At 41.9% G+C, this 13,627-nt stretch overlaps 1 protein-coding gene across 1 annotated transcript; it reads right to left on the reverse strand.

Moving 5' to 3' along the window:
* Positions 1–683: 683 nt before the first annotated feature.
* On the reverse strand, positions 684–10,795 carry rheb (Ras homolog, mTORC1 binding). The gene is made up of 8 exons (XM_084057869.1): positions 10,460–10,795; positions 8,706–8,777; positions 6,982–7,049; positions 5,348–5,430; positions 4,660–4,716; positions 4,504–4,551; positions 3,876–3,957; positions 684–2,211 (listed from the first exon to the last, which is right to left on the reverse strand). Exons 1-8 carry the CDS (start codon positions 10,509–10,511, stop codon positions 2,119–2,121), a joined length of 555 nt encoding a protein of 184 aa, XP_083913995.1. The 5' UTR covers positions 10,512–10,795; the 3' UTR covers positions 684–2,118.
* Positions 10,796–13,627: the final 2,832 nt, after the last annotated feature.

Consider the following 13,627-nt stretch of genomic DNA (forward strand, 5'->3'; position numbering starts at 1 on the left):
ATTAGTTGATCATTAAAATAAACATGCTCTGAAAACACACTCGGCCCACCACTTAACACATCAGATGGGCAGTGCCAGGTCTTTTTTATTTTGTTGCCAGGTCTTGGTTTCCACCAAGAATCTTATTTGAAAATAGCAGATCTACAAGCTCACAACGTGTCGCTCGCGCGATGCGACACGTTGTGAGCTTGTAGAGCTGCTGAAATAGCTGATGTATAGGTTTAAGTAGTAAGTGCTCATGTGGCCCATAGTTGCTTCTTTTGGGCTTGTTTTCCTAGACCTGCTTGTTTCTCTCAAAGAACACCTGCGTTGTTCATGAAATTAGTAAACATCTCAACAACATAATCCAATGCACGCAATAAATTCCTCAATGATAAAGTGTAAGAAACAAACCCAGCTGTACCCTTAAAGGTAGGGTAATAGCTTTGTTAAATTACATGTTAAATATTGCCCTATATTCTGATCGCACTCATTGCATTAGAGTGTTTGTTCAGTATCAGGAGTCTCCCTGTCTCTCCAGCTCTTTAGTAAACAGAAAATGCATTTTCAGGTCAGGATACCAATTTGATCTAATCAGGAGAGAGAAACGTTTTGTTTTAACCAGAATATATCACTTACCTCAGAGTGAAATTGCCGCAGATTATTTAAACGAACAGGTGGAATGACACACCTCGAGAGCTGCATTTACATAACCACTTTTTGCTTTTAATGATTACAATCAAAAACATTTGTACAACATTTTCAACATTAGAAAATGGATGCGGGTTTTATTTGTTTTGGCTGACAGTAACTGCTATGAAAACAGACGGAGGGGCCAGAGAGGTGGGTGGGTGGGCGTTGTGTGGACATGAAGTAGAAAAAGAGCTGTATAATTGACGGACAAAAATGGTTCAGCGATGTATCAGAAAAAACGTCCATATTTTCTAAGCGATTTTTTAAGCATATGAGGCAGTCAATGATATTTTTTCTCATATCTTGTTGCCATAATGAGAAGCTAAGGTGTATAAAATCACTATAGTGTCTCTTAACGCAGAGACAGCAGTCATCGTAACCTAGCACAACAAATCCGTTTTTTTCTGATACACCCGCACAGAAAGCTGAATTTTGCATTTGTGCCAATCGCAGACATGTCAGAATGAATTGTGGGTAATATGTGACAGTCAGGGGAAGGGGCGGAGTTCATCACTCATTCTCTTTTCTTTCTTTTTTATCAAACAGAATAAAATAAAAAAAATAAACAAGCATGACTAAAGGCATGTGGAGAGAAATACTGGACAGTGGAGTCTCAGTGCCATAAAAATAGCCTGGTAAACCCCCCACATCCGGAAATCTCATTTGCATTTAATTTCAGGAATTGGGTCTGGCCTGAGGGCTTATCTGGGCGTTTCTTGCTCGTCCACAAAATGGACTCGCCTATCAGAATGGAGCCGAGTGCAGCCGACCGAAATGGTTTGTCGGCCATTGGAATTTTGTCCGCTGTTTTTGGTTTCGGTTTTAAAACTTCAAAACGCTCTCAAACTTCTTTTTGTGGCACGGAATTTGCTTTTAAGATATCGTTCAGATAGCATTTAGTCGTTTAACTTCATATATGTGGTCAATTAATCATGACAGAGCCTATTTAGATAAAAATAAAAATTCATAGAACCGGCAGGGGCGGGCAGTGACACGCATGTATCCGAATAAAGCAACCTATTTTCGGCATGGCCCTTTCAAAAGTCCCTCTGCGTCACGTTGCACTGGTAGTGGTGGAATGAACTGCTGATTGGCTGAAGGGGAACAAACTGCTGATTGGCTGAAGGGGTTGTCAGTCATCGGTATTACTCCCGCCCAGCTCCAGCCCACAGCCAAAAAGCCAAACAGGCCCCCATGTCAGACTCACTCCTGAAATCAAAAACAAATGAGGTTTCCGGAGGGAGGGGTTTACCAGGCTACCATAAATAGACAGTATTGGATATTTAGGACCCTGGGTGGGTAGGGGGTGGCGGTTGGGGGCGGGGGGTTCAGGGGTGGAGTCAGCTGAGGTGGAGGAGGAGGAGAGAACTGGCAGCGAGCCTTCAAGTAACGGGATATCCCAGTGCAGTGTCCTGTGTGTTGATTGGGGCGACCGGGCGGCGTCGACTACATCATGGAGCAGGACGTCTTTCCTGGTTGCACGTCGCCATCGATCCTCTCTGCTTCCAGGATCATCCTGCGGAACACCTCCACGGTCGTCTGGGACACACACACCGTTATTTAAAAAAAAAAAATCTAACTCACAGTTGAGTAGCAGATGTACAAGCTCGCAGTGCGGCACGAAGTGACACGCTGTGAGCTTGTACATCTGCTATTTCTTTTATTTCTTTTTTATTTTATCCCACGATTTTTGTAACCCTTTTTCACCCGGTGCCAATATTCTAAGTGATCCTGGGTGCTACACTCCCCCCACCAGCCTAGGGAGCCCAGGGCCGAGCTCATGCCTCCCTCATTGCATGAGATCCAACTGACCTTCTTGTCACCTGACAGGGGGGAGTTTCCCCGGTAGGACGTAGCGCGTGGAAGGAACACGTTATTCCAACCAGTACCAATGGTGGAAGAAGTACTCACTCAAGTATAAATACCACAATGTAGAAATACTCTGTTACAGGTTAAAAGTACGGCATTCAAAATGTACTTGAGTAAAAGTACAAAAGTATTGGCATCAATATGTGAGCTTATAGATTGGCTATTTTCAAATAGCTGAAGTATACATAGGGCGGCTGGTGTGGTTAATGTACAGTATGTTTTGTAACAATGAACAATTTCTACTGTTGTGAATATTATACAATGCTCTTTCCTCTACCTAACTTTTCTTTACCTAACTCCTCGTATGCAGTTTCACATCACTGACATAATGAAAAAGTAATTGGCTTTCTTTATGTTAGGGGTGCAACCTGTCCTGGATGGAAGTGCTGAGGTGCAGTGCGTCTTAACCTTATTTCCTGTCCCCTTTGTCACCCTAACGTTTCTTGGTAAAACGATAGCCTAGAACTGTTTACATGTTTGCAGAAATGACCGTTATCTACAGAATACATCCACCGGCCTTCCTGTAAATCGGGGAGGCTATAGCGCCCCGTGCGGGAGGCCATTTGCACCCGTGGTGAGAAGCCTGCCGATGTTGCTCAACATCAGGTCTTTGTGAACCACAGCACATCCTCCCATCAGCACATCTGTCTGACAATCCAGGATGTGGCAAAGGGGCCCTGCCGATGTCTTCGCTTATCTGACCTGATGAACTTTTGCACTTCACTCACTTACACATATAGGCATTCTTTATTTGTGTAATAGCTACGCCCATACGAGACCGCTTCGGTGGGCTGTCCAACACTAATTCTGTCAATGTATGTATGTATGTGACTGCTTGTCTTTCAATACATTAGACCATGTTGACTTGGACGCTTGTTTGAGACTCAATGTGTTCCCGATTGATCGCTCCTCTTCTATGCTGCTATAACTGAGACATCACCTTGTGTTTTCCTATGAACTTCTCTCATCCCCATCATCTGACCAGACTTTGAATGACCTAGAGAATAAAATCATTACATCTACAAAGTAACTAGAAACTGAAGTTTTCAAAACGTTTTAGTGGAGTTAAAAGTACAATTTGCCTCTGAGATGTAGTGGAGTAGAAGTAGACTCCGGTAGGAGACACTGAGTCTCCTACCGGAACCGCTGCCTACCGGTCCGCTGGTCATCAAATTATTGGCTTAGGAATGTGACAAAAACAAAAAAATACCCATGAATTCAAGTCTCCATGGGGTGAATGGGGTGACTAATCGATAGAGAAAAAAAAAGTATTTTTGGGGGGTGAACTGTCCCTTTAAGCTGAAGACTCCCGTGATGGGTTCTACAGTTCTTACCTGGTTCTCTTTAGCTGAAGACTCCATGAAGGTTGCGTTCCAGGACTCAGCTAATGCTTTCCCCTCTTCACAGCTGATTACTCTGGAGGACAGGCATCAGGCATCAGGCCAGTCGTGACACAAAAGGCACTTTTCAACATAAATTCAGTAGAGTATCGCTGCAATGCTGACCTCGGCTAAACCAAGGAGGTCTGTTCACAAAGAATTCAGCCCTGGTAAATTGAGTGTTCATTGACACAGTGCTGAGCAGGAGGTTTCAACAAAGCTAAAAGGTACACAGCACACATAGAGAAAAGGTGCTAAAGTACAGTAAGTTGTAAAAGCACTTGATATGTCCATACTTATTCCTATCTTCATTCAAATAATAGTTTACTATGTGTTTACAAAAATCGACCTGTTCGCTAACCTTTTCTGTGTGTGTGTGCGTGCGTGCGTGTGTGTGTGTGTGTGTATCTGTGTTAGATTTTTCACCATTTATCTGTCTCGGGTTGCCACTGACCGCAAACTAAATAGCTTTATAATGTTTGCATGCTAAAGAAAATCACTGAGCTACTCCACATGGCCAGTTTGTATTTACACACAAAGCCTTTTGATCTGATGTAAAATGTCAGTGTACATCACAACATACCGCTCCATATGTAGGTCATTCTTATTTCCAACCAACATAATTGGTACTCTGCAGTGGGGAGGGGAAAAGACAGGAATGCTGAAGTTATGTACAGTGTGGTACTTTATCTTTGAATGCCATGTTACGCAAATGAGGATGACAGTAGGCGATACTCACTGAACTTTCCCCACCATATCCAATAACTTTTCATGGATCACTTGTACAACTTCAAAACTGTAAACGAGATGTTTTTTTTTCTTCTTCAGTTTTCATATACTGTATATATTGTATATTGTGCGGTCTGGTCATTATATATGACGTGAACTTATGAACCTTTAATCCATTAAGACCGGGAACGGATCTGTGTCATTTTCAGATTTCTTTGGCTATTCAAAAAATAGCAGATATACAAGCTCATAGCGCGGCACCGAGTGCCGCGCTATGAGCTTGTAGATCTGCTATTTTTAGAAAAAGTGTGGAGAATTTGTGCAAATCTTTGAATATATACTTTTAAAGTGAACATTTGTAACTCAAATCTTTGCTTCTGGGGGTCCCTGGAACAAAACATTTTGAGATCGGGGTCCGTGGCCAAATACATATCTAAAAATGTTTTCTAAATCCTAACAGTATGTTGCTATATCAGTGGTGCTCCAACTTTTCCATGTCAACGACCCCCAAAATGATATGTATTTGGTCGCTTTCAAAAAATAGCAGATGTACAAGCTCATAGCGCAACACTCGGTGCCGCGCTATGAGCTTGTATATCTTCTATTTTTTGAATATCCAAAGAAATCTTAAAATGACACAGATGCGTTCCCGGATTGAATGGGTTAATATAAAATGTTTTAGTAAATTAGAATTGTACCTTTTGTTAGATGTGACAGAGTACACCAGAATGTAACCATTGATATCTATGGAGTATGTCTGAGGGAAGATTGAGTACTCATCCTGGGGACAGAAAAATAAAATCAAAGTTATACAGTAAGTAATGACAACGTATAATTAGGATAGTTATATTTTAATAACGCGAAAACTTCACAGACAAAATACAAGAAGCTAAACGATACAGGAGCTACTAATATAGTACCTCTTCTATAACCTTTTATTTAGCTGAGATATTCCAGTGTTTGTCATTATACTGTACTTCCACAGTAAGTGCATCTTTTGGCAACAGCCCACCTCAGCAGCTGTGAGCCTGCTTGGAGTCAAGTACCTGACATGAACAAGTATCACATAAAGTGGCCTACAGCATTCAAGTATCAACCTCAAAAGTGACCGGTAGCACTTGCTGCCAAAACCACGAGAGGCAAACGAGGCAATCAATATAAAGATACACAATTTCTTCAATTAAAAACCCTTGACTGTTAGTGCTGCTAATTCAAACTCCCTGACAGACACATATATATTGATTACCTGACGACAAAATCTGTGATTGGAAAGAGTTATCTTTGTTCATTTTGTGCCAGTGTGAGCAGTGATAATTTTTACAATACAATTCAATTTAGTTTGTCACATTTTAGTCATCTGAAAAGTTTTAGTTTTCGTAACATTTTTGATGACTAAATATTATACGATTTTAGTCAACTAAATCTACAGTTGATAGAGTCGACAAAAATGTATGTTGGCAGGCATTGATGGCGTCATAATGCCTGATTTATACCAAAGCTTGTTAATTTATGAAGATCCACCATCCCAATTGTAGCCACTAGAGGTGAAATGGTACTCAAATCCTACAAATGTTCTCCTAAGTGGGCGCAAATATCGCGAACGTCCTATGTTTATTGGTGCTAGATCCCACGAGAGTGTGTTGCTGGGACAGGGAAAGGTTGATAATAAAGTTGATTTACTCCTGATTTGTCTCTCTGAAAAAAGCCATTTTAGTATGAAAATCTTGGGAAGATTGTGTGGCTTGTGGCGATTGGGTCCAATATTTAGTTCAGTGACCACCAAAGAATGGTTCAGAAGTTGTGATCACATTCACCCTTCCATTTGAATTGATAGACAACCTGCTTCCGGTCTCCTAAAAAGGTGGCCACCTACTCCACCCTGATACGGGAAGTAAACAGGAGATGGCGGGTCTTTTTTTTTGTCTTGGTTTATACTTAGCTGTGTACCGAAAACATCCGATCTACAAGCTCACAGCAACGTGTTGTGAACTTATAGACGAATCTACAGACGCGCTGCCTGTAGCTGCCTGTAGGCGGCCATTGCTGCGGTGTCGCGTCCGCGGAGCGTTGACACCGCAGCAATGGCTGCGCACAGGGCAGCGCTCCGTGGATTTGTGTATAGATCGGCTATTTTCAGAGCGCGACACCCACTCACAGCCAAGCATAAAATTACGAAATTGTCAGTAAATTGTGTCATAGTTTTAGTCATCATAGCTTAGTTTTTATTTAATTTTCATCAGTGAAAAAAGGTATATAAAATGTTTGTCATCGTTTTAGTCGCCAAAATTAACACTGGTTGTGAGTTCAGAATTCTGTGAAGGAGTTAGCGTACCTGTCCTGCCGTGTCGACCAGCTGAAGATGGTACTCCTGTCCGTTTATTGTGATCATTTTGGTGAACGCTGCAGGACAGGGAAAAGTCAGAACAGCAATCCATCACTAATAACTCTGATAAAGTACTTCCACTGATAGGGATGGTGATTTACGATGACAATTAAAAAAAGATATCGTCCCTGTCAGGCAGAAACCTTGTATTTCCACATTTCATCTTTTTATGGTTTTGCATAAATTAATGTCCTCTTCGCCATATGACAGTGTCATGCACAAGTAGCAGAAATTGCCAGTCTACAAGCTCACGATGTACTATGAGCTTGTAGATTTTTTAACATTTGTGAAAATATTTGAAAATTGTCACATACATTGTCCCATGCCCAAAATAGCAATGCCAGATTGAACGTGGTTCAATCTGTCTGTGGGTTTTACATATTTAACCAATTAAAAGTATTAACAGGAGCTTGTGACTAAACTAATAACTACATTGGATCCACTGGAACACAGGTTCTTTTTCCCCATTTCCTGAAAAGTAACGTTTCGGACATACAAGGTTTGTGCCTGACAGCGAAGATATTGTATATTGGGATGGGATGAGACAGAGTTAACAGGACAGATTGCATATCGATCAGTAGAGTCTTCAATCTATAGACCCTCCCTTGGTAAATCTGTTTTTATTCTAACCCTTTCTGTGTTCGCTTGAGTTGTATATTGTCACTGTGTTAAAAAATGATCTCGAGTTTACAGCAAGACTGGGCTCGTTTCGTTCTGAAATACTGATACTTCATTTTGTGTTAACTATCCAGAGATGAGAGAACGAGAACGAGTACACCATTCAAAGTAATAGGGAGACAGAAAAGAACATGGTAGCCGCGTCCATTGAGTTCAATGGAGAAGTGGTGCCCTGTTATATTCGGTTCCTCAAGCTATACGTATAGATGGGATACAGGCCCCATGTTTCAGGTGGACTACGCTGGTGCCAAGTTCTATGGAATCCACAAGATGAGATGGTTGAGGGTTTGAATCCCCGAGCTACATGGCTAGACAGATGGACAGAAATGATTTAATACCCAGTCCACACACACAAACTCCTCCAAACTTTAGAGTGGACTACTGTCCACTCTAAAGTAATCTAGCCCCAATAGTGAAGTTAATGGAGGATTGTAAATAGTAAATTAGACTGGACAGCCACCAGGAGTGAATGCATGTAACTTTACTCAGTAAAGTCCCAGTGTTTATATAACTCTGAAGCGTGTACAAAGGGTCCATTTGGTTCCATTTGTGCGCTCTTCAGAGTTAAATTAACAAGAAGGATTTAACTGTGTATGATTGTGAGTGAAGTTGTTTCAGTTCAGTTCAGTCTACATTTCCTGGACCAAACACAGTGACACAATCATCTGTCATCTAGGACAGCGATGGGAAAGGTTTGTCATTGTGAAACCATTTGCCATTGTGGTGTCTTGAATAGCTGCATGGCGGAAAGGCTTGTCACGGCAGCATAAAAACCAAATCTGCGATTGTGCATGAATACCTCATCACTGCACAGCATGTCGAAGTAGTTTGTATGGTGGTTTGTACTGAGCCCGAAACAGCTATATCCCACGCATAATGCAGCCTGTCGGGCCTATATCTCAACACAAAACTACATTCTCTGGAGCATTTAATTTGTGTCAAAAATGTGGGTGTAAGCACAAAAAGACACAGCCAGCACAGTGTGACCCACTTACTGTTTTCTATCGTTGGGTCATAGGAGTCGACAAACTGCCCTTCCACAAACTGAATTGTCAATGAGGACTTTCCTGCAAAAAACACAGACAATTATTAATCACGCTTCCTCAGCGAACGTAGGAAAATGTCAACTGCGGGATGGATGACGACGCCGTCAAATTATTACGGTCTTAATGAATGAGATGCTGTTCATCATGGGTTTAAGGCCAATGTGACACTGCAGGGACTCCGTTGTACACTTAAACACGTGCACAGTAAAATCATTAGTGTTCTGGTTCCACTTGCACACTCTCAGAGTTAGAAGCTGCATAATCCGGAACTTATTTGAATTAACGTAATGTTATTTTAACCAATGGCGGAAAGTAACTACGTATTTTAATACGTTTACTCCACTACATCTCAGACAGAGTCAAATATTGTACTTTTTTACTCCACCGCAATTATTAGAAAGCATTAGTATACTTTTACTCAAGTACATTTTGAATTCTGGACTTTTACAGAGTATTTCTACATTGCAGTATTGATACTTTTATTCAAGTAAAACATTTGAGTACTTTTACCGCCGCTGATTTTAACCGTAGCAATCTGTATGGTAGAGTATGTTAATACAACATAACTAGTGGTAGGCCTCCATCTGCAGTGGTTGGAGGTGGTCTCTCCCTGCTCTTCCACACAGAGACATGTTAAAACCCCCGGTGTCAGGTAGGAAGGACACCTACTGGTCGACAAGTAGTACTGCCTGAAGCTCACAGGCACAAATTATATTTCCTCTGGCCAAGCAGTAGAAGTTCAACTCCTTGCTATAGCCTAGGAGGAGGAGGACGACATGAAACTTGCGGATTGCAGCTTTTTAAATGGACACCCGGGGTTCACACACAGTGTGTTCATCATGATGCCCCATGTGTCCAGTTTCAGCATCGTACTCAGTGATAGATAGCCTATATTGATCCTGCTAGAACCACCACAGCACAGAAGATGCCCTTTTTTATGACCAAATGCAAGTCAATTGTTAATTTTTGCTTCAAAAAGGTCCACATTTTTTTTATCACGAGCTATTAACACTGCGTCGAATGCACTTTGCAAACGGCCCCCAGTGTGTGTGTGTGTGTGTGTGTGTGTGTGTGTGTGTGTGTGTGTGTGTGTGTGTGTGTGTGTGTGTGTGTGTGCCAGTAAATCGACAAGGCCACGTCTCACCTGGCGGCGCTCAGTGCTCTCATTCGTTCCATTGAGATGTCGCGTGACATATTGCTCTCCCTATAATGAAAGTTCATTATAGGGAGGCGGATGAACCGCTATTCATTGTTGACGCTAACCGGAAGACTCGCCCCAAAACACGCTCGCCCCCCCATTTTTCTTTTAGCGGACCAGCGGGTATTCTTGTATTTGTTTTAGGTTAGAAATAAGTTTAGGGTTAGGCATAGTTTTACTGAGGCTAAGTTTAGGACTAAGGTTAGGTTTTGGCACGGTTTTACTGAGGTTACGTTTAGGAATAATGTTAGGTTTAGGCATAGTTTTACTGAGGTTACGTTTAGGAATACCAGGTGAATACCGCCATGATTTTTAACCCGGGGGTGACAGTGTTTTGGGGCGAGCGTTTTGGTATTCTTCTCGATGCCATGGCCGCCAGGACCTGATCTGCGTCCAAGCGCCGCATCATTCTGAGGCCAGGGGGAGATAGACACCCAGACCCATTGTGTGCGTCTCCCTCTCTCTCTCTCCGTGTGTGGTTGGTTTGTAGGAAAAAAAAACTCACCTACGGATCTGTACCCGAGGATGGCGATCTTCCTGGATTTGGGCTGCGGCATATCTCTATCTGGTGCTGGGTTATCGCATCTAGTCCTCCGGCTCTACAACCACCACAGCCTCCCAGAACTGGAACGCATCAAAATTCAAAGGAGCGCAGCAGGGAGTCGTCCATATACATACAATACAACCTGAACTATACCCCTGGCCTTGACGGCGAAAAGCTGCTATTGTGTTAGAAATTATAATATCCACAGTTTAGTTAAAGTGATATTTTTCAGGCCCATAAAAAAGCATGGAGTAGTATCTATAGATCTTATAATAACTGCGTCACTCCCCTTTGCGATCAAGGTTGCCAGGTTTTGAGAGAGATACAAGCAAGCAACCGGGGTCTATGAACATGAGACGAGCCCAAAAGAAGCGAGCCTGGCCTTCACCCTTTAAACATTGGCTATTTGAAATGAGCAGATCTACAAGCTCACAATGCCTGGCAATGCAACGCGTTGTGAGCTTGTAGCTCTATTTGAGCTGCTATTTGAGCTGCTATTTTCAAAACAAATCTTCATAGAAAATTGTATTTATTTATATTTTTGAAACATTTTAACAACACACATCTTGTATGGTGGGGTCCCTGGCATAACATGTTTACAGATGGGGGGGTCCTCAGACAAATACATATTCATTTGGGGGTCCTTGAATTGAAAATGTTTGAGAAATACTGTTTTAAACAACATTAGGAAACAAGACCAAATAAGCAACTACACTTCAGAAACAAGCCCCCAAAAAAACTACAACCCACAACTAACCAATATTTACAAGCAACTTCACAGAAAAACAAGCCAAAAGTCGCTTATAATAAGTGGACATGGCAACACTGGTCACTCCCCTTTGCGATATAATGAATTAGTAATAAGCACCAGACGCTGATAGGCTGGACGCGGAGGAAAGGGGCTGCGCTGTCACCTCTTGCTGAAGCCTGATTGGACAGAACTGCTGCCTGTCAAGCAACGGCCCTCGGTCTGTGGAACATGATTGGCTGTCACAAACATTATGAAGTGCTGGGTGGTCAGCGTTAATGTCATTCATATCTTTAGAGGGTCAGGGAAAAGTGACCATTCTATTGGTCAGGGAAGACGTCACCAAACGGTAGCTACTCCCTTTCATACCCTATAGTATACTCTCATTGCAGAATATGTTCAGATATTTATATTCATATGGATGGACACACACACACACACACACACACACACACACACACACACACACACACACACACACACACACACACACACACACACACACACACACTCACTGTGTGAGCTTGTAGATCAGCTATTTTCAAATGGCCGAAATGTACTGTATATAGGGTTGAAGTGGTTAATGTATCTATGTTTTGTAATAACAATAATAATCCAAATCTACAAAGTAACTAGTAACTAAAGTGGTGAAATAATTGTAGTGGAGTAAAAATACAATATTTGTCTCTGAGATGTAGTGGAGTAGAAGTAAAAGTACTGAAAATTGGAAATACTCCAGTAAAGTAAAAAAAATACCTCAACATTGTACTTGTCTTGAGTAAATGTATTTCGTTACTTTCAACCGTTAATTGATCACAGTGTCTCTCCTCATTATCTTTTGATTCATGTCAGGTTTGTCAGGCAGCCAATCCACCCATGCAATCTGTCAGTGAGTGAGTGAGTGAGGTGAGCTATGCTTGATATTTTCTGTCGGCTGTCACCGTTAACGTTTTGTTTGCCTTCAGTTTCATTTATATTTAGTTTAATTTAGCTCCGCCGCTTAGAGATAGTTTTAAATGTTTGAACTCATTGAGAAGAAGCAGAGCAAGATCATCCTATTTAATCCTCGCTCTCCCTCCATTGGCCAGTAGAGGTCGCCACAGCATCAGTTATGCCTGGCACATGGCCCGTGTGCCACGGGACGCCACGCTTACCACGACGATTTCCAGCCACTATATTCCCTGGTAATGGCATTTGCAACTCTCCTCAACGACTCCACGAATATGTTTTACTCGCTGGCTTACACTTGTTATGCCACCCATAGGCTATGTGCGGGAATACAAATAAATAAACCCTAGAATAGAGGTACCTAAATAACCTCACATAAATAAATCAAACACAAAGCAATTAGACTGCACCCTAATCCCTAGATATTTAGAGTGTTCCAATAGATCACCATAGGTCTCAATATAACCGTGGCCTCAAACCAAACGAAACCTCAGGCATGCAACAATAGTTCAAGAACTCAGGCCACAATTAGTGGGTTAAGCCCACAAGCAGACACTGGAATCCAGACAGGGGTGTAGATGGAAGAGAAGGTGGTGGTGACTGACTGACTGACTGGCTGTTATTGGACAATATAGTTAATGGGTGGCCCAGTGGTTAGCACAACAACAACAAAACACCACACCAGGAACTGCATGGTCATAGGTCTGAATGTGACAACAATGACTGTGTTCCTTCCTTCCACGCATCCCCAAACAGGACCTCCAACAGTAGGCTACACCACCTCTGTCCCTGTGGTCCCTCTGGTAAGATATGGATACTACATGTATGCATGAGGAATGAGTGCCCGAACATGTGCTTAATTTATATATATATTACATTACATATCATCACTGGGTATAATATTGTTTATATATTAAACAATATTTGTAATATATACACATTTCAAATGTATAGTCTCAAAATAAAAAAAGTTAAACATGTTTAAAGCATGCATTATAGCATCGAGACATGTTGTTAGCTTAGATTGGCTATTTTCAGCACATGATGATGATGAAATAGCCTAAAATACAGGGCTTAAGTGGTTAACAATTAGGCATGTGAAAATAAGAGTTGTCCAAAAAAAATACCCCTGTGTGTAAAAACAAAACAAATGATTGTATTCTTGTAATTCTTTGTCCCAGATGTGTGTTTTTCTGTGCTGTGATCAATGAAAACTAGTGTTTGGCTGTCAGGCCCTCAGGCCATTACAAGTTAATCACAGAAGTGTCCACCAGTGTGGACTGAGACTTCCAACTCAGTGGCAGTAACACCCAGCTGTTTTGCTTCGACACACACTTCTCAGCACCATAGAATCACTGGTGTCAGCACCGAGTGATTAGTTCTGCATGACATGGGGGGGGCGGGTGTCAACTCAAGGAAGGAAAAAAAAACAT

Source organism: Gymnoscopelus microlampas (genome assembly GCF_963454915.1).
Source record: "Gymnoscopelus microlampas genome assembly, chromosome: 5".
Lineage (NCBI taxonomy): Eukaryota > Metazoa > Chordata > Actinopteri > Myctophiformes > Myctophidae > Gymnoscopelus > Gymnoscopelus microlampas.

Excerpts from the sequence above, each read along its gene's own strand:
- rheb (XM_084057869.1), bottom strand. The coding sequence starts at position 10,511 with ATGCCGCAGCCCAAATCCAGGAAGATCGCCATCCTCGGGTACAGATCC. Across the intron at positions 8,778-10,459 it reads CCTCGGGTACAGATCCGTAG|GAAAGTCCTCATTGACAATT; the intron begins GTGAGTTTTTTT and ends TGTTTTTTGCAG. Across the intron at positions 5,431-6,981 it reads TGGTCGACACGGCAGGACAG|GATGAGTACTCAATCTTCCC; the intron begins GTACGCTAACTC and ends TTCTGTCCCCAG.